Raw genomic sequence first — 21729 nt, 5'->3', positions numbered from 1 at the left:
CAAAAAAACAAGCAAGGTCTGCCATCGTAAGGCAAATGAATGAGAAAAGTTTGGGCACAAGTTAGTTATGATCACTTGGATATGGAGGAACAACAGTTGCAAGACCCTTCTCACCCTGCCTCCCCTGCTCAAACAGTCACATTCAAAATCGATTTTGAAAATCCAAGTCACAACCTTAACCTGCTAAGCGTAGGCAAAAATGGTTTGCCTTAACAAATATATACATATGGTTTCTTGGGTAGATACTGGCTGGCTGGCCATCTGAGCCAGGGGCCACACCCTTCAACAGAACAACTACAAGTAATACATAATTGCGTGGTTAAAAGGGGCTTAAAAAAGGAAAACAAGAAAAGAAAGACGAAAGAAAGAGGGAGAAGAGAGGAGGAAGTGAGGGCATGATGAATATTCCAGGACATTTTAAAAGAAACAAAATAGGGTTCAATAAGCAAATGGATGCATCCCTGTGGCTCCTCTGATGAGAAAGGATGCAGGTGCTGGTAAATAGAAGGAAACAATTTTAAAAGCTACGTGTAACATTTCCACTAAAGATTACAAGTACACAAAGGAACATGACCGTTCACTTATCTTGTGCAATTACATGATTCTGCAATCAAAAGCACAGAAAAACTTGATCCTTTCTTTTACCTTGAATTAAACAATTTCATTGCTATAAATATCAACTTATTTTGCAATTAATAATGCCCTGAAGTCATAATAATTAAATAAAACAAACCGACCACCCAACCAAATTGAATCAACAAGCCAACCATGTCAAATCCTGTAACTTGTACACTTGTAAGACATGAGACGAACGGAGATCACCTGGAGCAGCAGGAAAAGTAGCCTTGGGCTTGCTTGGAGTCACTCCCATTGTTAACAAGGGTTACCCTATTCAGAGATAATTCAGCTTTGTATGTATCAGAATTCAAGACCTTCCTGCTCACGTTGTTATATATCTCTCGAATAACAATCTCAAAAGCCTTTTTAACATTTGTTGAGTCAAGGGCAGATGTCTCCATGAAGAACAGCCCTTCAGCTTCGGCAAGGCTTTTGCCCTCCTCCACACTAACATCCCTGATATTCTCCAAATCACACTTGTTCCCAACCAGCATCATTGCTACAGTTGTATCAGAATGGGCTGCAGAAATGTTTCAGTTAAGCTCAAAAGGTGATTTTAAACTGAACAGAAATTATGAAAATCTAAGACCATGATCAGGAGGAAAGTGATCCCTTGGAAGCAAACAGATAGGCTAGATATACATGCAAAGGATAAAGAATACTGCTGAATCTTGAGACATCTAGAAAACGTTAAAACTCAATATCATAAACTCTTTGCAATTTCTAGCCAATCCCAGGCCAAGCTAAAAACTGCATTTTGTTGCCATTTAAAGAGAACTCTTGATAATAAAAGATACCAGTGCTCAACATGTACAATGATAGGGGAACTACACCACATTGAAACTGCTTATAAAATCAAAATTTAGAAAACACAGACATTGAGAATCTGGGATGAATAAATTGTTTCTCACGCAACTATTCCTCTCCAGTTAAAAGCTCAATGCTCAAAGCACCCTAGCACGCTTGGGAACATATGCTATTTCTATATTCCACTCTAATGCAGAGCAGTTGTGATGCACAAGGAGTAGGACTATTCATCCCAAAATATCCATCCAGAATTGGTTCCATAACAATGTCAGGCACTTGATAGTTGGTGTTGTATGGGAGTCATCAGTTAGGTCCATCCTGTTAATGGTTGATTTTGTTCAGGAAACTCACTTGAGATGAATATTTCAGGATGGATAGCAATGCTCTAAAATATGGACAACTACAATTTTTTAATAACATAATGGAATCAAGTTCATCTAATCACCAAATCTTATGGCTGTGGTACTTAAACATTTCATTCCCATGATACTCCCTATGGAAGTACAAAGAGAAATGACATATTCAACAAAACAATGAAATTGCAAACACTCATGTAGTCTTAATGGACAAAACATTGTGTATATATACAGAAATGTACCATTGCTAGTGCTCGTGCTATTTGTGTGGTAGTTTTCATGATGTGTAGCATGATTCATAATCAAAGTTGTGAACATAACATCACATGCAGACATGATGATTTTGGTCATATTCATAAGTCAGGAATTAAGGAAGAATTAGGCCTCTTGACAGTAGACAAAGGTACTGTGTTTGAACTTAGTCTATTTGAAAGTTCTTTTGCACAAAAAAACTGGTTGCGCTCCCCATCCCAACCCTTTCTGTATATGATTATTCTTTTCTGTCAGTTGAATAGTTTTCCAAAGAGGCAGGGATTTACCTATGCCAGCAGGATTCTAACTCTCATCACTAAATACTCTTTGAGCTGCCACTTATCTAGTATAATCCGTTGTTGCTTTCAGGTTTAGGCCATTACTGTGGACATAGCCATAAGAATTGATTGGTCCTGATGTGTTGGATAGCAATTCCTAAAGGATTAATTAATCATTATCTGATGGTACTCTACACGTTATAACTTTTAACTACTCCAATAAGACCACTAATACCAGATTATCAAGGCTATAATATTGTAATCAACTTGTGGTGCATGGTATTTTTATTATGGAAGCAGCCAGCATGCAAGCAGTGATAAAGAATTACTCAATTCACATTCTATTAAACCATCCATTAAGTTTTGATATACTTTACTATATGTCCTACACAAGCTAATTTACATCTCTATCTGAACCTTTATCCCTGTAAAAGGAGAGCTATATTGTCTTAAGCTTAGAGATGAAAGATGAAACAATAAAGTACAAACACATCTGCATGACCAAAATAACAACCACCAATGTAAAACATCAAAACTATGTAAAGCACCCAAACAAACTTACATGTTCCCTGCACAACCTAACCACATGTATTGAAAATAAGACTGAAATATAGAAACGACATGCAAATTGCTGCTGACCTGAAAGATCAAAATTTTTTACATGACCTGCATCAGTTAAATACATGTCATCTGGCTCAGTTGACTTCATTAATTATTGTCTTCAATAGATTCTCCTACCTTTTCTCAAACAGGAAATTACTGTTTGTTGATGAAAAAACTTCAGGCCAGAGATAACAAAGTTTGTTTTCAAAAGATGTGCATCTTATGGATGCAGAGGTGCGAAAGAGTGATGGGACTGAAATAGTAGGAGAGGGAATCAGGAAAGATAAGACCAAAATATGTGGGTCAAAGGAATAAAAGATATAATTTAGTGTCAATGAGTTTAAATAAAATTTGGCTCAAACAGAACTAAATGAACATAATGTCAGAATTTTCTAGGTGATACCCTCAAAGAAAGCTGCCTGAAATGATAAAGCCAACTGTACTTTCCTGTGTAGTTAGACAGCCTTTGGGAATCATTAGACATGCTTTTAGATTTTGGTTGTTTGGCTCTAGTTCTTGTTATTCATTGTTAATTATTTCTTCTTACATACTGCTGCTAGGCTCTATATTCTTGTAAGACACTAACTGGCTTTGCTGTATTCTAATATTATTGCAATAAAAATGAGAGATGATAAATTGTAATCAAACCCAATGAGCTCTTTGGTGGACTCTGCGCTTAAACTCTTGGCAAACTCCAGTATGCTTTTATCGTTTGCTTTGGTTTAAAATCAGCTTAAAATTTACTTTAATCCCAGCATACATATACGCCAAGATCAACAAGCTATCCGAAGTTGATCCTTAGTTGTAACAATATATATATATTTTCCTCAAAAAGGAAAACATAGATCAATAATACCCTCTAAACCTTCTATTTTCAGATTTATCATTGTCTTTTTTTTTTCTTTTTTTGGTGTGTGTGGTATTTTGCATTGTGGGGCCATTAATTAAACTTTAATGCGTCTTGCAATCTGCACAGAGCCTTAACTTCTACCAATTTTTGCTTTCAAAATTTCTGATTCCTAAGTAAATATGTAATCAACTCCACCTTTCTCATTAAGACATTAACATTAGATAGAAGAACTAATCAATTCCTGAAATAAGATTAACTGAGCAAAAAGAAAGAGCACTACAACATCAATTTAGATGTCACCAAAAATGCTAATCAGGGACTTTTTAGGATTGTTGGGACAAATGTATATTCTAAGATCAGCTAATTGCACTGCTAATGCAAGACGTTAGTTATCATGTGCAAACACAAAAACAAATATATAATGTGTGCAATCACGAATGAGGTATGTGTGCAATCACGAATGAGGTATGTGATCAGGAGCTGATTTGCATTATCTGTGAAGCATTTCCCCCCTATAAAATACAAGCTAACTAGGCATGGAAATTCATATCGATGAAATCACATTGACTCAACCTGAAAATCATAATGAGCTGCTTTAATCTTTAAGCGTTCAAAGTTTATACTTATAACCCTGCCTTCCAAAAGAAAAGAAAGAAAATTATCATCATCAGAATATGAGATCTTGCACTTCCAAATCACTAGTTGGCCTAACGAGGACAAAATTTTCCAATTTTAGCAACATATTAGGAAAATAATAACCCCCAAGAAGTTCATGCCACGCCAATACCATCCATAGAATATGCAACTTCGAAAAAAAAAGAACAATATAAAGATATGGCAACAAGTTTTAAGCTAAAAAACAACCATATTTAGTGACTTTTCTAAAGGAGATCAATTTATAGCTTTCTTCCAACTCAAGTCTCATTGAAAAATCCATCATTCCAACCTCAGATCTAACTACAACTGACCAAAAGATCAACCTTTTACCCTTCACAAAGTGCATTTCAGCCAAATCCACCAAAACCCCAAAACAAAACAACAAAAACAAAGACGGGCTGTCATCAAATTCAAAAAAAAGGGGAGGGGTGAAAAACGTTACTTACTTTTAAGCTCATCAAGCCATCGACCGACACTATCAAAAGTAGTACGGCGACTAATGTCATAAACAATGAGAGCACCGACAGCACCTCTATAGTAAGCAGAAGTGACAGCCCTGAACCTCTCTTGGCCAGCAGTGTCCCAAATCTGAGCCTTAACTTCTTTGCCATCAATTTCCATGCTCTGGGTCTGAAACTCCACTCCTATCGTGGCCTTTGAATGTAAATTGAACTCATTTCTTGCATATCGAGAAAGCAGATTTGATTTTCCTACTGCTGAATCCCCTATGATCACGATCTTGAACAGGTACTCCTCTCCCCCTTCTTCGTCCGATGACATGCTTGCCGCTTTGATAATTCTCTGCTTGCTGGAGATGGCTGTGGCTTGAGAGATATAGAGAGAGAGAGAGAGAGAGAGGGAAGGAGTGGTGGAGGGGTATGAATGTGTGTTTTTAGCCCAAGCTAAGCTGGCACAGACATACTGCGCATGTAGTGGACTCATCATATCATTTATTCATATTTTTTTAAGGGAACTTCTTTTTTTTTTTTTTGGTTTTTCTCACTATTACAAAACCGGACAGTATCGCCCGATAAGTTAACCCGAAATCTTTTTAATTTAGAACTTGATTTTGATGAGATTTCAGTTATTAACTAATTTCTTTTTAAAAGGATATTTTTTGCAAAACAATATTGTTTTTTCATTTAAAAAACAAGTTTTAAAGGCATTGGAAAATGGAGGATGGTAATTAAAAAAAATATTATAAAAAATAAAATGCAATATTATGTTGATAGAAAGTCCTATGAAATAGGGATCTCCCTTTTCTATGGTTTTATGATTGAGAGAATTGGAGCCAATATAATTCAAATCTCACACTTTATCAAATAGACAACCATTAATCATTAGATTTAAAAATTTTTTGTTGTACAAAATAGTAATCTTTTATTTTATTTTTTATTATAATGGAAAAAAGGATAGTCAATAAGATTCAAATTTTAGATTTTTTTATTTATAAAAAAATTATCAAATACATTATCTAAAAAACTAAATGGCATAGGTGTTTTACTGTAGCTCAATCCATACTAAAATATATATTGGACTATAGTAAAAATATCTTTGCGCCCTTTGGTTTAAAAAATTAAGTTTTTTTTTTTGTGGCGTGTGACAACTAATGGTAATTAGATTATCGCCAGTTGTCGTATAATTTTTTTCTTTTTTTTCTTTCCTGACAGGTAACATACATTATTGTCCTTTTTGTTTCTTACTTTTCAATTTTAGTCATAATTTCTTATTTCATTCCTTTTCCATTTATAGAATTTTCTTATTCTTTTCAATTTAGTCCCTCAATTTTAATTTCTCATATGTTTGGTTTTTCATTTTGATCCTTATTTTTTATAATTTCTAATTTTTTTCTTGGCACTTTTGCTGAATTTTTTTTGTCAATTTCATCATTTAATCAAATTTTCTATTGTTTTATTTTTTTTTTCAGTTTGACCCTTATTCTTTTTATTTTTTTTGTTTTATTAAAGTTATTTTCCAATTCAATTAAACCCTCAAATTGAAAATTTTTATCCCTCTAATTAATATTTTTTCTCACATTCATTTTTTCGATCCTTTTATGTAATTAATTTTTTCTTGATTTTATCTTTCGACATTTAATTTGTTGGGAATTTAGTTTTGTACGGTCTTATTGTTTTGCATTACTTTTTTTTATTATTGGTTTCGTGATTATCTTTAAGTTTTTTTATGAGTTTATCCCAATCTCATGATCTAGATTACGACTTTTGCATTTTTTTTTAATATAAGTTTTTTTAGTTGTTTTGTTTCTATTTTATTTTTCAAGGTATTATTTTGATTCATCTATAATATTTTTTTTACAAATAAATTTTATTTTTTATAATAAAAAATATTCATTTTAAAATTACATTGCAGATGTGTTCGGTCTTGTGTAATATTTTTTTATGGCATGAGTTTATTCAGTTGATTTCATTTGTGTTTATTTTTTAAGTCATGAGTTTTTTAGAGTATAGATTTATCATTTATTTATTTAAATAAATATGTTATGTAAACACAATCAAATACATGTTTCATTATATATTATAAAATATCTTGATCTTACTTACATAGGCTTTTTAATTTACATTTTGATTTTTTATGTAAAAATTTACATTAAAGCAACCTGCATACTTGATATTTTATTGAAAAAAATGTTTATAATCCGCGATGAAGCATAGGTTAAATGTTAAGTAACGAGACATTGATAGATTTGTTTTAAATTTTTCTTTTATTTTCTCGAGAGGCATTCTTGATTTCCATTTGCTTTCTTCTTTTGATTTCACTCTTTATGATTCTATTTTTTGTTCTTAGAAATCAGTTTTCCAAATTTTTATCATGCGTACCAAGGTTATATCTTTTTTTTTTAAAAAAAAATACTCTGAGTTATTTTCTGTTTTTCAAATGCTATTTTCAAAATTTATAAAACATAAAAAAGCTTCTATTTATGGTTTTCTGATTGTGGGGATTATTGGGCACCCACTTGGGAGCTTTGGTTTTGAGTCTTGACATTATTGCTCATGATTATACCATTCATGTTGGTGGCTAGTGTTTGTAAAGATGCCTTGCGACTTCACCAAGGTTAGAGTTTAGAATTTCAATCAACAAATTAGCGAGTTTATTCATGTCAATTATTTCTCTTAAAAAGAGAGATCGAACCAAATAGCCGAGATTAAAGAACTAAAAATCAATAGGGGCATTACTGAAGCAAAAACTAGATATAATATATCAAAAATAATTTTCAAAATATATAAAAATATTATTTAATATATTTTTAAATAAAAACACTTTAAAAAATAATTATTACCACACTTGCAAACACCAAACACATCAAACAACACCTCTGTTGACTCACTCATTGATACATTAGTTGACCAGGCAAATCCACTATGCAAATCTTGGACCATCCCGACAAGATTTGGTAACTATGCTCTCAATTCTCAAATACCAAGAAAACAAAAAGGGCAAATTAAACAGCATTTTTACATGCATCATCTCTGATTAGCTACTAGTCAACAGTATCACTTCACTATATACAGTTTTGGGTTTGATTCCCTAACGTTACAGTTGTTAACCGAAATTTGGTAAGATAACTTTAGCTTGCCTGAGTCCCTGCCTTCAAATTCCTTGAATCAAAAACTTTTTTCACATTTATGTCGGGTCAACGTTCATCCCATTTCAGCCGAACATCATGGTGCTCTAATAGACAATCTAACTTTCGGTTGCCTTGCCGTGAAGTGATGATTTTTCACACAGAGAGCAAAGAATTGACCATCGCTCCAGGCTCCCATTTTTCACACAATCATGGGGTTGATTTTTCGCATCCACAGGTACAATTTTCCATTTCTTTGTGGAGTTTCTGTAAGAGATGGACAAGCAATATCAAGTGAAGATTAGGGGAAGACCAGCAATAAGTAATACAACCATTTGCCATTGCGATTTAGCCATCATTTCTATCTGATCATGATGTAAATGTTTCACTCACCTCCACCTCATTTTGAAGGCCTTTGATATGCTGCACTGCAAAATCCAGCATGTCTGCATAACTTGTTTGCTGCAAGTTGTTGAGATAATCAGCATACAACACATTCTTCATAATTTACTGTATTTGGAATCCTGGAAAATGTTTTGCAAGTTTTTTTCTTCTTTTGTGTGAGTTGAAAAGGTATCATGTAATTGGTGTTTGATTATTTCTTCAGTTATTTGACTATCACAACAACAAATTTATTTGACTATCTCCGTGCCTCCAAACCAACATTTTTATCCCTTTCATATTTGTTCTTGAACTAACCAAACACAACTTAAAGGATCCCCTGTAGTTAAAACTTAGGATTTCCACTACCAGGTCTCAAGTTTGAGTCCTCGAAGATATTGGAAACGGATTCAGAAATTTGGATAGGCTTCCCCTATGGCATAGGCCCATCGGACAAAAATAAAAAAGAAAAGAAAAGAAAAACCCCCGTGGCCATGATCAATATACTTCACAAAATATAACTGATTGATCAAGTTAATGTCATCATGGAATCTTTAACTGGCCTTAACCAGTCAGGCCATCCATGCCGGCACAAGGCAGGGTTGTGTGTGAGTGCATTATCTCTCAATGAATTTAGTGAAGGAACTTTATGACAAATACCAATACTCAAAGAAGATTCCATGATGTGTGAAGAAAAGAATACCACTTTATTACCTTATCCATGTTCGGAACGAGATCTTGTAGTTTCTTCAGTTTCCCACTTATTCTGGTTCTTCTCTCCTGGTTTAAATAAAAAAAGAAGAAGATGATTACAGATCCACAACAAAATTCAAACACCAGCAAAGCATAGCCTGCACCAGTGAATGGCCACAAATCTCATGGTAAAAGAATTTTCTAAGCTGCTATTTATGAACAAATTCTAATGAACAACAAAAGAGAATCGCCAGGATTGTGCATCCCTTCATCCTTTACGCATAGTCCATCTTCTCATTATGTTGGTTTTATTAAAGGGAATGCAAAGAAGATGGACCCACATCTTTGCAGATTGATCAAATGAGACATCGGTCTCGTTCTTTTTGGTGAAACCAAAGTGTGAGTATTGGCAAACTTGAATGGGTAAAGGACAAGCAGGAGTATGCATGCAGCATGTAGATCAGTCTCTTTATTCTTAATACATTGCATTTTGCAGGAGAGGTATTAAAAGTCTTCCAACGTATATATATGAGGTTAAAAAAATAAATAAAGAGAAAGAGATCATTTCTTTGAGAGAGAGAGAACAAGAGAAGAAGAGAGGAAGAAGGGAAAGGAAAGAAAAAGGAAAGAAGTGAAAGTTGGAGATAAGGGTTTCTAAGGTAATATCTTGATGTTTTCATGCTTGATTATAGTGGCTAAGTTTGATTTTAAGATTTTAAGATGTTAGAGATTTGAAGTTTGTGTTTTGAGTTTAATTGGTTGATTTTTGTTATGGATTTGTGAGAAACATGTTAGAATTTTTTAGGAATTGTAAATTTTTGGAAGACTGACAGATCGGAATTTTGAAATCCTGATCAATCGGTTGACTGATTGACCGAGCAATGGGGTTTGATTAGTTCTTTTAAGTTCAGTCAGTTTGGTACATGTTCAGGATTGATCGGGTGAATCTATTTTGATTTTATAATTACGTTTTGGTCTCTAATATTAGAGTTGTAATCGTTTATGTTATTTACTTCAAGTTGTTTTTTAGTATTTTTTATATTCATTATAGATTCTGCTGGCATTATCCTAGCGATCCTTATCAGTCTTCTGTTTTTCGGGGGAGTAAGATAATTTTAAATATGCATGTAATATAAATAATTTATGCATGTTGATTATATGATAAGTATGAATGACATTCTTGAATATCTATATATGATGATTTATTTTCGAGTACTCGTTAGTTTCTTGAATTTGTATTCGCATTCTATTAAATTAAATTCTATTCGATATGACATTTAGTTGCTTTAATAATTATATGAATATATATTATGTTCTGATATCGGAATATTTATCAGAAACTCCATACTAACAGAGAGTAGTTAGTCTATATGCACATGATTTTTTGTATACCTAGTTGGTGAGATAAGTACCAGTCTATAGCGACCGATCCTCCCATAGTGATCGGGGCCACAAACCTCATCTGTTATGAGAACCTTAGAGTTTCATTTGTTATTTCTTATATGACATGTATTTCACTACCATATGCTAATATGCAATGTTATTCCCTCACTAAGTTGGTTGAACTTACCTCTTCTTTTTAATATTATTTTCAAGTTCTTAGTTTCTATTAGTAGATTAACTTTGTTGTGACAACCCTACTTCGTATTTTAAGTCATGAAACAACCTTGCCGGTGCCTAGCCAAAAACCACCTTGAGACATGCAAAATTAACTTCACTTTCTAGGTGTTTGCTCTTCCTTGTCATCACTCAGCAAGACAAACATCACACAACGCAACTGGATGTTCTGAATTTTCTTTCCAATTTTGTCACCAAATCTAGTGTTTCATTTTGAGAAAACTATTTATGCATCAATCCCTTGTGCATAATGGAGCAAGAACGTGCCAGACAAGAGTTAGTGCATAGTTCCAAAACAACACCTAATTTTTTGGACATGTTACATTAACAAATAAACAGACTTCACAATAAACACTGTTTATGTTCAACAATAATCCATGCACTTTATGCTATGTAAGCTATATCATGTATTGATTAGATATCTAGACAAGTAAGTTCGATCAATTCTGCTAGTGTGCATCTGAAAATATTTACTCCAATAACAAGGTATTGTTTCTAGAATATCTATGTTCATATATATGAAATCAAGGTATTCGCATGTAAGAGCAGGTCAGGACTGTATTGAAAAAGCTCACTTCAATTCACCATGTGATGACCTAATTTGCAAAGTGGACTCAAATTACAAATAATGCAATGGCAAGAAGGCAATCTTTATGCAACTTCTATAATTCCTCTCCTAAAAAGTTAATAAACTTTACTAACCCTTTCAGCAATGCTTCTTGGATGAGTGGCAAAGCCACGCTTAGCACGGATTTTGCAAGGAACAGAGTCTTCAGGAACATGTAGCAGCTTCTCCACTGTTTCTATCTCAAGACTTGTCTGAGGCAGGCTAAACTGAATGAAAAATGACTTAGATACATATACTAGATGGAGAAATAATAATAATAATAATAATAATAATAATAATAAATACTGCAAAATATAACTTTAAGCATATTATACCAGCCATGAGAGAATTGCCTATTTTAAAAAAAATATACGAGCTCTAATAAGTTTTGTTATATGAATGTCGGGCTAAGAGTGTCGCACACCAGACTATGATTTGAGCAAACAAGTATCTGTGTGAAATATGCCATGTGCGTGCACCAGTTTGCTCTCGGCAAAATAAAAAATTGTTTGAGTAGGACGTTTGCAACTATGTAATTGTATGTACTTACAATTACCCTTGGCTTGTATGTATACAAGTAACCAGAAAACGCAGGGGTGTGGTATGGACATGCAAATGCATGTGTTTTTAAGGCCAGGGATCACCAAGTTATCCACATTTCCATGACTTTCCTGACATACAAGTCTTCAGAAAATAACTTCAGTACCTGAGTTTCTAAGCCATTGAAACAGCTATAAATGTCTCCATCTCCATTCCTAGCTTGTTTCGAGGGGGGTCCAGAGAATACAATGGAATTTGGATTGTCCCAAGATTCCATACCAAAGCCAGCAGCAGAATAAGAATGAGTGCAGTTCTGGTGGTTATTGTCAGAGCCAATGCCTTCAACAACATTCTCACTAACTTCAGATATCTGAGAAAGAGACTCTTGCCTAGTAAAGCTCAACTGAGGCTTCAACCTTGATACCGAGTGGCCACCACCAGGGCCACTGTGAGCGTTATAGCCTCCAGATTCCCTTGTAATTGAGAAACCACCTATTTAGATTGGAAAAAAGAAGAAGAGAGATGATATTTAAAACCAAAGATATACAATTAAAGACAGGTTCTCTAAGCCTCAATCCTAAAGAGAAGAATAACAGTATAACACAGGCGTCACTTCCAGAGGCTCCAGAGGTATGAATAGAGTTCTTTAGACGGTATAACCTGCTTGAAAATTAAGTGGGACTACTGTAATTTAAGCGTATAATCTTAGGAACATTTGTACAAAAATTCTTCATACGGTTAATTATTTCTGCATTTCTGCAACAAAATTCGAAAATCGACAACAGTTTCAGGTTTAGGAATACATTTTCACATGTGTTATATCATGTTCCTTCTTTATGCACAAGAGGCAAACATTTCCAGATGGCTCTCACTTCTGGAACTGAGATCTTGCAAATGGAAGGCAAGATCATTTGATTAAAACAACTTTTATAGTTTTAAGATACAACATTGCAACATTTAATGTCTGATCAGCTCCATTACACTTGATTTCCTTATCTAGTCCCTTTTCTTTTCTAATGAATCGGTTATTAGTAAGATAAACAAGCAATTGAAACTGTGAAGTTCCGTACAGAAGCACCTAAAGGGAACACAGTCAGCAGTTGTAATCCATAGGCACATAGAAGATGTTTTTGCAGCCCATGCTTCCACCGAAGATCTAAGGAGTTTAGAAGTGTTATATATTTCACAAATCTATATATCATATCAATAAATAAACTCTTAGTGTATGTTCCAGACCTGATTCTTAATCTCCACGGACAGTGTGAATGATTTCAGGGAGAGTATCCATACATAAACTTCAGTCTTTCTATTCATCCATAATGATTTCCAACTACAATTTCTAGCCTCTAAATTAAGCTTTTCTCTAAGATGTGCCTCAAGATGGAAATAGGCAAATCCTAACACTGATTACGTACAGATCACACCCTACAACATAATTCCTGAAGTCCACTTTTACATGCAGTCCAAAAACCTGTGGGGAGTAAGGTTTGGTACACAGAAAAGTAGCTATCTTCTTTTTCTCTTCTTTGTTTATCATTCAAAAAAGAAAGCATCCGTCTCAATTATGAGCAAGACCATATCTTATTCAAGTCCATCTCTTTCCTGGTATTTGATAATGTTCTGTCTTCAAAACAGAACCGAGTCATTGTCAGTCAGTATAATCCGTCCTAGTTGCTGCCTGGTAACATGAAATTTGATGTTTCATTTCACTCACTTGTCGTTTTCTTTTCATTAAAGAACAAATAAATAGCGCATGGAGCTAGCTGCCTTCTAAAGTAATAGGCAGGAACATAACTATAAATCTCCAACCATTCTACCTCAAATAACTAATACAACCTTGTTTTTTCCCAACTTCAGATTAGTCCTCAACTGTCTACCAATTCCTCAATCAAGTACACAAGATATCATTTTTTTCAATTCCATCTCCAAAGTATTAGACATTCCTCAATTGAGTCCCCCATCTATGTCCACCAATTTTTTCGTCCACATTACTCATGCTATACAATAAAACGACACCATTTCGAGAATAAAGATTACGTCAAAAAAGGTATAATATCTTAAACGGAAGACGCAATTGAAAAAACCCGTGATCTTTGGAGACCCAATTGAGAAAATCAATAGTTTATGGAACTACATCGCGAATCAATTCATAGTCGGGGACTAATTTGAGGTTTTCCCTGATTTTCTTTAACGTAACCTATAGCTAATATGCTACACTACAAACTATACTCTAACAATGTATACATTTTGTAGAACGTTTTGTGAGATATTATGCATAAATATAATCACGGGGAGTCAGCATTCAACCCATGTCTTGGTGTATGCACAGCAATAAATAAGAACATGCATCAAGAGTGGTCACCAGTGGTGTAATAAAGAAGCCTAATCTTGGTATATGCATGATAAATAAGCAAAAGGAAACAGAGTCTCTCAACCAATTGCATGCTTATTAATGCTAAGACTTCCCCCCCCACCCAATCAAATGAATCCAAGAACTAATTGAATAACTTATCATCCATAAGCTACCAACATGGCATAGACACCCAACCACTCTCCATGCCTGCAAAGTGTACATGTGAACATTATTGTAAGCAGAACAATTCCTAGACCTTCAGCACATCAAACTAAAGGGTAGTTTTGTCTGTGAGATACATTGCTATTTACATTTTTGTCAATGCTTATTTACCAGACCACTTGTTCATAAAGAAAATAAGAGATATGAAGTGAGTGGAAGGACACGGAAGCCATTGCAACTTTGGGATCTATCCACCTAAACCAAAGATTCTTCTCACTTCTGTCCTTGTTTTTCAAGGGAAAAAAAAACAAATAGCAGATCCCAAAATCAAGAATTTATCAAGTCTTTTCCAGCTAATTAATCCAGAGAAGAAAATGACTAACAATACAGTTTTTTTTTCTTTTCAAAACAATATATATTTACCATTTTCAGTGGCGAGATGGCTTAGAAATCCAGCAGGTGAGCTCCTCTGCCGCACCAAAGATCCAGCACCATGTGCTACCTCATTAAAGCCGTACGACCTCTGCAAACTGCCGCTACTGCCACCACTTTTGGGTGCTTTTGGATCGCAGCTGGAAGGGTTGACTTTGCAAGTTGACTCTGAGGTTACCGAGGGCGAGTCACCAGAGAAGTATTGTCGACTGCCCACAAGGGAAGTCGATCCAAGGCCAGAGAGTTCACGGTCAACCCCGATGACTGAATCAACAGCTCTGGTTAAAAAAGAGCCTGGGGCTGAGCCATACCTGGTCAGCCCACTTGGGACCGTAGGTTTTTGTGGCGACGAGGATGACGACGACGGCTGTTGATACATGATACGTGCTGGTTTTTGCCAGACAACTACTGTACAAGCTGCTGCAGAAAGAAACTATCGCAGTTAAAGACTTAGAGAGAGAGGGAGAGGAGAAGCTAGTATGGGAAAGGAAAGTTCGATATAGAAGGAGATTGCTGGATGGGGAAATGTCGAATGAGTAATTGTTGCGTTAGCCTGAGCCTGAGCTTTAATTGTTTTGTAATATTGTGAAGTGTATACAGACAATCTACTTTATCGAACATGTGGGGGAGAACCTTTCTTCTTTCTTTCTTTTTTTTTTTAATTGGCCAAGTTGCTAGTATATTATATTATAAGTCACCTAGAGATTATTTTCTTTCTGCCAACTTTTCTTTTTTATCTTTTATAATTGATTTCTTTTTTGTTTTTATTTCTGATACCCCAATGAGAATGATCAATTTTTTCTATTTTTTGTCATATATATATATGGATTTTTTGCTTTATTTTCTTGTTTTTTTATAAAGATATTTATTTTATTAAATTAAAATTGAGGAAAAATTTTATATATAGATTTAAAGTCAATTAAGATATAATAAATTTCTCTACAAGTGCAAAATAAAACAAACTTACATGTTATTAGAATCATTTTCAAAAAAGCATAATTAAGGACTATTTTACAAGTGGACATATAGTTGACTCTTTTTTCTTCTTCAAATCCACTAGTAGCTATCCTATTTTGATCTTTCACGTGATATTTTATTAATAATATGTGTAAAACTTTTTGAAGACCAATATAAGGGCAAAATACCCAAGAAAATAAAATAAAAAAATACAAAATTAATGATAACAATATATTATATCAGCCTAGATTGATGAGTTACGCTACATTCTGATTTAAATCATTTTTATTTTTAACAAAGGTTAAGTAAGTTCATTTTATTCAATTATATGATAACAAAAACATGCAATCAGGTAAATACATTGAATTAAACAAAAAAAAAATGATCATGGTGGCCTCCAAAAAATAAACGCATGCCAATATGTTGAAAAATAATTTTATAATTTTACTTGATAACGAAGTTAAAATTTAACAAAATAATATCTAAGATACATTTTTAATTGATCTAAGAATATAAAAAAAAACATCAATCAATAAAATATTAAAGGATAAAATTAAAAAAAAATTCAATTAAAAAAAGAATAAAAAACATCCTCACACAACTTTTTACAAACCAAACAAATCTTTAAGTCTAATTTCAAAAGGAAAAAAAATGATAATTAAAAAAAACAAATAATTATAAATACAAATTAATTATATATGTTGTAGAACTGATACATGTCAGAGAATCTTCTAAACCTGAAAACTTGAAGTGCTAGCTAAGGTTCCAAAAATAATTTTATATTAATTTTCTAACATATCCTTAAAAAAAAAATCTCTATAGATTTAAATTTTGCATAGACTCATCATAAGATTGATAAGATTCGAACTACTGATCACTTGATCATTGAGGTTTTGATTATTAACGAACCATCTTAATAAAAAAACTTAATTTATTATGTGAGTTCTCAATTATGGCTTTATATTAACTATATATGTATTCATTCCTCAATAATTGTTTTTGAAATATTTGATATGATTACCTAAAATAATATAAATGTATGTCAAACTTCATCAAAATCCTATAATTTTATTTATTATATTTTTTCTAATTTTTTACCTAGTTAATTATGATCCATAAAATGATTTTAACTGGATACTTAAAGAAAAAAACATCAACAATTAACCAAACACTCAATTGATAAAATTTTATAAGTACAAATCATAAAACTATAAAAAGTCCATACTTATGTAGCAAGACACACACACAATCAGAAATTAAATGAAAAATTCAAATACACTTATTAAACATTTTTATGTACAACATAAACTTGCATTTTGATCAATTTAAGGAAAGAAATCTAATCAACATATAACCTAAAAGTTGTTTATGAAGGTAAATTTGTATATTTAAAAAAATTATATTCTCGATCAAAGAAATAGAAAGAATCCAACAACTTAAATTTATTAAAAGCACGTAAAAAAAGTAGAAAAAAGATAACATAGATATTCCTATATAACAATGCAAGTGACAAATACCATATTGTAGACATCATAATTTTACAAGCACAATTCAATGTCCAAATAATCTGTAGTTTAATACGTTGGATTTTAGTTTAATATCCTCTTAATTAAGGGTATTTCAGGTTCATATTGATTTTCCTGTTCATCCTATTATTTGATTCACTATTCATTTTATTATAGTAACTTTGTAGCTTTCTTAAGATTTTCTTAATGAAGAAGTCTTTCTTATAAATTTCATGTCATCTTAGAAGTTGTTTTTTATAAAGTGTTCAAAAAATATAGCTTAAGTACAAGAGTAGTGTTCCTAACTTCATATGATGAGGTCATACCATTCTCCTTTACATTGATAAAATAATGTTCAAATAGCATAGAAAAGTATTGAGCATTGATCATTGATCATTGGTTTAGAAATAACTCTAGAGATGGAAATTTACTGGCTATATGTTTATAAAGGCCTAAAGGTTTTTTACCAATCAACTTTTAGAAAAATATGATATTCAAAAGATAAATCTTATTCCATATAAAATCATATGTTTCTTAATTGACGCTATGTAAGCATTAAGCATGTCCTAGGAATTCAAAATCAATAAATCGATGCATTGACAAACCTAGCAATAATGTTAGCATATTTTAAGCATGAGGTGACCTTTATACTAATATACAAAAAATAAACAATCCCGCAACTCTATTTGGAAAATACTATAAGCAATAATATTTTTGTTGCTCAGTTGATAAGGAAGATTTAAGCCAATCAATAATTGATTACCTAGAGTTTGGAAGATTAAAAGATGATCAACAATATAAGACAAATATTTACAGATAAGCATCTTAGTTTATCTACTATAATTAAATTCTTTATAGGTAATTATTTAATGCTGTTCTTCTTAGATGCTTAGATGGAGGAAAAAAAATATCTCAAATCCTATAATAGGCTTATTTTGAAGTTTATCATGCATATGGATTTAGGTCTAAACTTTATTTTTGCATTAAAAAAAGAGGTATTATTGGCCAAGCATGGTAAATGATTGTATGGACTTTGCAATAAGGTGTCATGCCCACTAATCTCACATTAACTTTATTCATTGACCATTAAATCCTTTATATTTTTAGATTGCATCTTGGCTTTTGGATGATCAGAGTCTTATAATGTTGGTCTTATAACTAAAATTTATAGTTAGACATTCATACATCCTGGTAACAATTGACTACTTCTTCAAATAAGTAGAAGCAATACCTTTGAAAGAAGTAAAGAAAGAAATGCCTTTATATATATGTATGTGTGCGTGTGACACCTGCTTTTTAGGCAACTTTAAATGCATAAACATGAATGAAATCTTTATTTCAGGAAAACATGAAAAAAAAAAGCTAAAGAAATAATAAGCAACGAGTATCAAATCAATATCTAAATAAGTGAATATATGTTTATAAACCCTTGCAAGCCTTTTGTATTGTAATAAACACTTTGAAAAACATTTTTATGACACAAGACTCCATTTTCCTTCAAGAAGCATCAAATCTTGGCTTTGAAATAAATTTATACTCTTATGATAAATGAGGGTTTGGTGTAAATAACTCACATAAACACAAAAAAATGAGCCAGTCTATTTGACAAATCTTATTAGAATTATTTTCTTGTGTAATTAAAGAAAAAGCTTGAAATAAGTATAGTCAAGTCTTAGGTAAAGAGAATTCATTTTTAACATATGAAAACTCCTTAAAACTACTGATAAACTCTTTATAATATTCTCCTACGATAGATAGGTTATTAATGTTGTGTATTTCCTAAAATGAAATCCCCATTTCTCTTTAAGAACTTTCGAATATATTCTTACCAAGACACTAACATTCAAATAATGCTTGATAAATATTTTTTGGGCGATGATAATTAAAATCACCTAAGTGGATTGTATATATCAATCCATTATTGTTTCTTTTCAAAACAATGTTGTAGGTTTTTAAATACCAATCTCAAGATCCTTCAAGATACTAGATTCCACTTTGTAAGTCAAGTTTGGTGCTCTATTTGACCTTTCTCTTGTCAATCAAGTCTTTAATATAGGCCCATATAACTTTTATGATCATTATTATAATATGGAGAAAAGCATAGAGAAGATTGATGTTCTAGAATAATCGCATCATTAGAAGCCATTTGTTTTATAAGGCCAATTCAATTACAAAATTTAGTAGCATATACTTTGGTGTTTATGTTTATACTTTGTTGTTCCAAAATAATTAGAAAAGTTAATTTTAAGGGTATTTCAAATTAAGGCCTAAACTAATTAGTTCTTAAGGGAGGTGATGTGAGGGTGAAAGATATAAATATCAATAGATGTTAATTTGGTCAAATTTTTATGAGCTTTTTAGTGAAAAACATTAACAAGTTATTGTCTTATTTTCACTAAAAAACAAGAATGATGATATAGGTCGTAGGGTAAAAAAAAAAGGGTACAAAGCCTTTATATTTAATTCAAGAGTTTAGATTATATCTCAAACTCGTTTAAGAATATGAGGTGAGCTTGATTGCTTGACGAATGAGTTTTGCCAAGTAAAGAGTCTTTAAACTTGAAAAAAAGCCTAAACATGAAAAGAGAACATAAAGTATCAAAATTCAAGAAGGGAAGACAAAGCTCAACTATCGATCTAGTGGATTTACAGTTAATGGTACAAGAAAATGAGAAATAAAAATAATTTTTTTATTAAAAAACAAAAAAATTGGTCATCTAGGCCAAGCCCGGGCAACCAATTGGTCACCTTTTTGACAACCATCCTGATTTTCTTTACTTCTATATGATTTTTCTTTCATCTTTGCCTTTTTATTCCATATTTATACATTTATTTTTTCTTTTTGTGATGATAATTTTAATATAGCACACATAAAGTTTTGTACACAAACTTTTTACAAACAAGCACTGTTTTCTATCATAAATAACTGCATTTCTGCTATGGCCCCTGACCACATAAAATAAATGAACTCCATTAAAAAGACATGGCACACCAACTTTTCTTCCAATTTTATGCATTTAATAGACATATAATTAATAGAATAACATCACACCAACTAATGAGCCACTTGGTTAGCCAATGACATAATTTTTTCTATATAAAGAAAAGTTCAAACTAGGTGTATAAATACACCTAGACTTACAAGCAGGAAGGGGACCAACTTTGGAGCCACATACTCACCATAACAAAGCCACACAAATTCCCACACAGAGCCATGCCAACTATACTCAGATATGCTGCACACTATGTACTTTCATTTTTTTTCTTTTCTTTTTCTAAGCATTATATTCTCTTTTATATACATTTATTGATTTAAGTTTCAAAGTGTCTCACTTGGAACGAGGGATTGGTTTACGGGAGAAACCTAGGCCAATACTCCACAAATAATCTATCTTTTAAGTTTTTCAATTAAATAGTAATGTTTCTCGAAGAAAATCTTTATGTAGTCTCCATGTAAACACCCAAAAAAAGAAAAAAGTAAAGCCAAAAATGACTCCACCATCGCTGCCAATTCTGAATCGATAACGACGCAGTTTTCGCTACAAGTTTTTGAATCGATAGCGACACAGTTTTCGCTACAAGTTTTTGAATCGACAGCGACTCAGTTTAAGTAAAAGTTTAGGGAAACAAACCAGACTGCCTTAGGGAGTTAAGAGAAAGGGGAAAATTAGCACTGGAACACCCCACCTCTTTAAGAGGGGGTATACATACAAGAGGGAGAGAGAAGGTGACCCTTCTTCTTCCCAAAGATCTGTCTATAATAGCTGCATGTCCAACTGCACGCTTCTTTTTCTTCCTCTTTCCCAACATAAATTAAACCCAAACCCTAGTTGTAGTTGTCTCTTTAGGCATGAGAAAGAGAAGTGACACAACTTGGAGGAGGAAAGAGCCTAAACCTCCTTTCAGGACCGGTCGCAGCCATTGTTGCAGCACAACCACTCCTTCTCAAGGAAAAAAACTAAACACAACCAGCATGCATGCAGTTTTCCTTGAGAGTTGAGTGAGATGTGAGCTAAGTAAAGAAGAGAAAAACCAAAAACAAGGGAGAAGGAAGAAATTAGAGGATTGGCTGGATAACAGGTGAAAGAAGGAAAAAACTGGACTAAGAGAGAAGAACATACCACCAAACCCTTCCTAAAACTATTATGAACCGTGAGGTATGAACCACAACCCTTCTCCACCTTTCTTATAATTTTGAGATAAAAAAGGAAAATGAAAACCCCAACTAAATGACCCTGGAATTTCCAGCAGCTGTTAAGGAAAATTGACTAGGCAGAAGGATGAAATTGGGGCTAGGTATGGGTCCTAATTCTAGATAAATTAACAAAGGAATTGGATAGTTTTGGATACACATGGATTGTGACTATGTGAAACCTGAAGGGGAGGGCCGACTATGGAAAGAGTTAAACTGAATGCAATATAAAGTGATGAAAAAACATGGATTGTGACTATGTGGAACCTTATACCCTGTTAGAATC

General features: G+C 32.8%; 2 protein-coding genes across 2 annotated transcripts; both read right to left on the bottom strand.

The window, feature by feature from the left end:
• Positions 1-515: 515 nt before the first annotated feature.
• Positions 516-5358, bottom strand: LOC133692293 (ras-related protein RABA5d-like). Its single transcript, XM_062113131.1, has 2 exons — positions 4868-5358; positions 516-1138 (listed from the first exon to the last, which is right to left on the bottom strand). Exons 1-2 carry the CDS (start codon positions 5199-5201, stop codon positions 819-821), a joined length of 654 nt encoding a protein of 217 aa, XP_061969115.1. The 5' UTR covers positions 5202-5358; the 3' UTR covers positions 516-818.
• A 2384-nt stretch (positions 5359-7742) lies between these two features.
• Positions 7743-15340, bottom strand: LOC133692291 (transcription factor bHLH128-like). The gene is made up of 6 exons (XM_062113129.1): positions 14781-15340; positions 12009-12334; positions 11398-11529; positions 9100-9165; positions 8398-8466; positions 7743-8271 (listed from the first exon to the last, which is right to left on the bottom strand). The coding sequence occupies exons 1-6, from the start codon at positions 15166-15168 to the stop codon at positions 8215-8217; spliced, it is 1038 nt and encodes a 345-aa protein (XP_061969113.1). The 5' UTR covers positions 15169-15340; the 3' UTR covers positions 7743-8214.
• Between the last annotated feature and the right edge of the window lie 6389 nt (positions 15341-21729).

The sequence above is a fragment of the Populus nigra genome, chromosome 4, assembly GCF_951802175.1.
Source record: "Populus nigra chromosome 4, ddPopNigr1.1, whole genome shotgun sequence".
NCBI classification, from domain to species: domain Eukaryota; kingdom Viridiplantae; phylum Streptophyta; class Magnoliopsida; order Malpighiales; family Salicaceae; genus Populus; species Populus nigra.
The sequence above is the reverse complement of the archived record's forward strand: the minus strand, read 5'-3'. Positions and strand labels throughout refer to the sequence as shown.

What these genes read in the sequence shown, in the direction of transcription:
- LOC133692293 (XM_062113131.1), bottom strand. Translation starts at nt 5,201, where the DNA reads ATGTCATCGGACGAAGAAGGGGGAGAGGAGTACCTGTTCAAGATCGTG. An exon ending in ATGGCTTGATGAGCTTAAAA is followed by an intron (nt 1,139 to 4,867) that starts GTAAGTAACGTT and finishes ACATTTCTGCAG; the next exon opens with CCCATTCTGATACAACTGTA.
- LOC133692291 (XM_062113129.1), bottom strand. Translation starts at nt 15,168, where the DNA reads ATGTATCAACAGCCGTCGTCGTCATCCTCGTCGCCACAAAAACCTACG. An exon ending in TCAATGGCTTAGAAACTCAG is followed by an intron (nt 11,530 to 12,008) that starts GTACTGAAGTTA and finishes TTTTTCATTCAG; the next exon opens with TTTAGCCTGCCTCAGACAAG. An exon ending in TCGTTCCGAACATGGATAAG is followed by an intron (nt 8,467 to 9,099) that starts GTAATAAAGTGG and finishes AACAACTTGCAG; the next exon opens with CAAACAAGTTATGCAGACAT.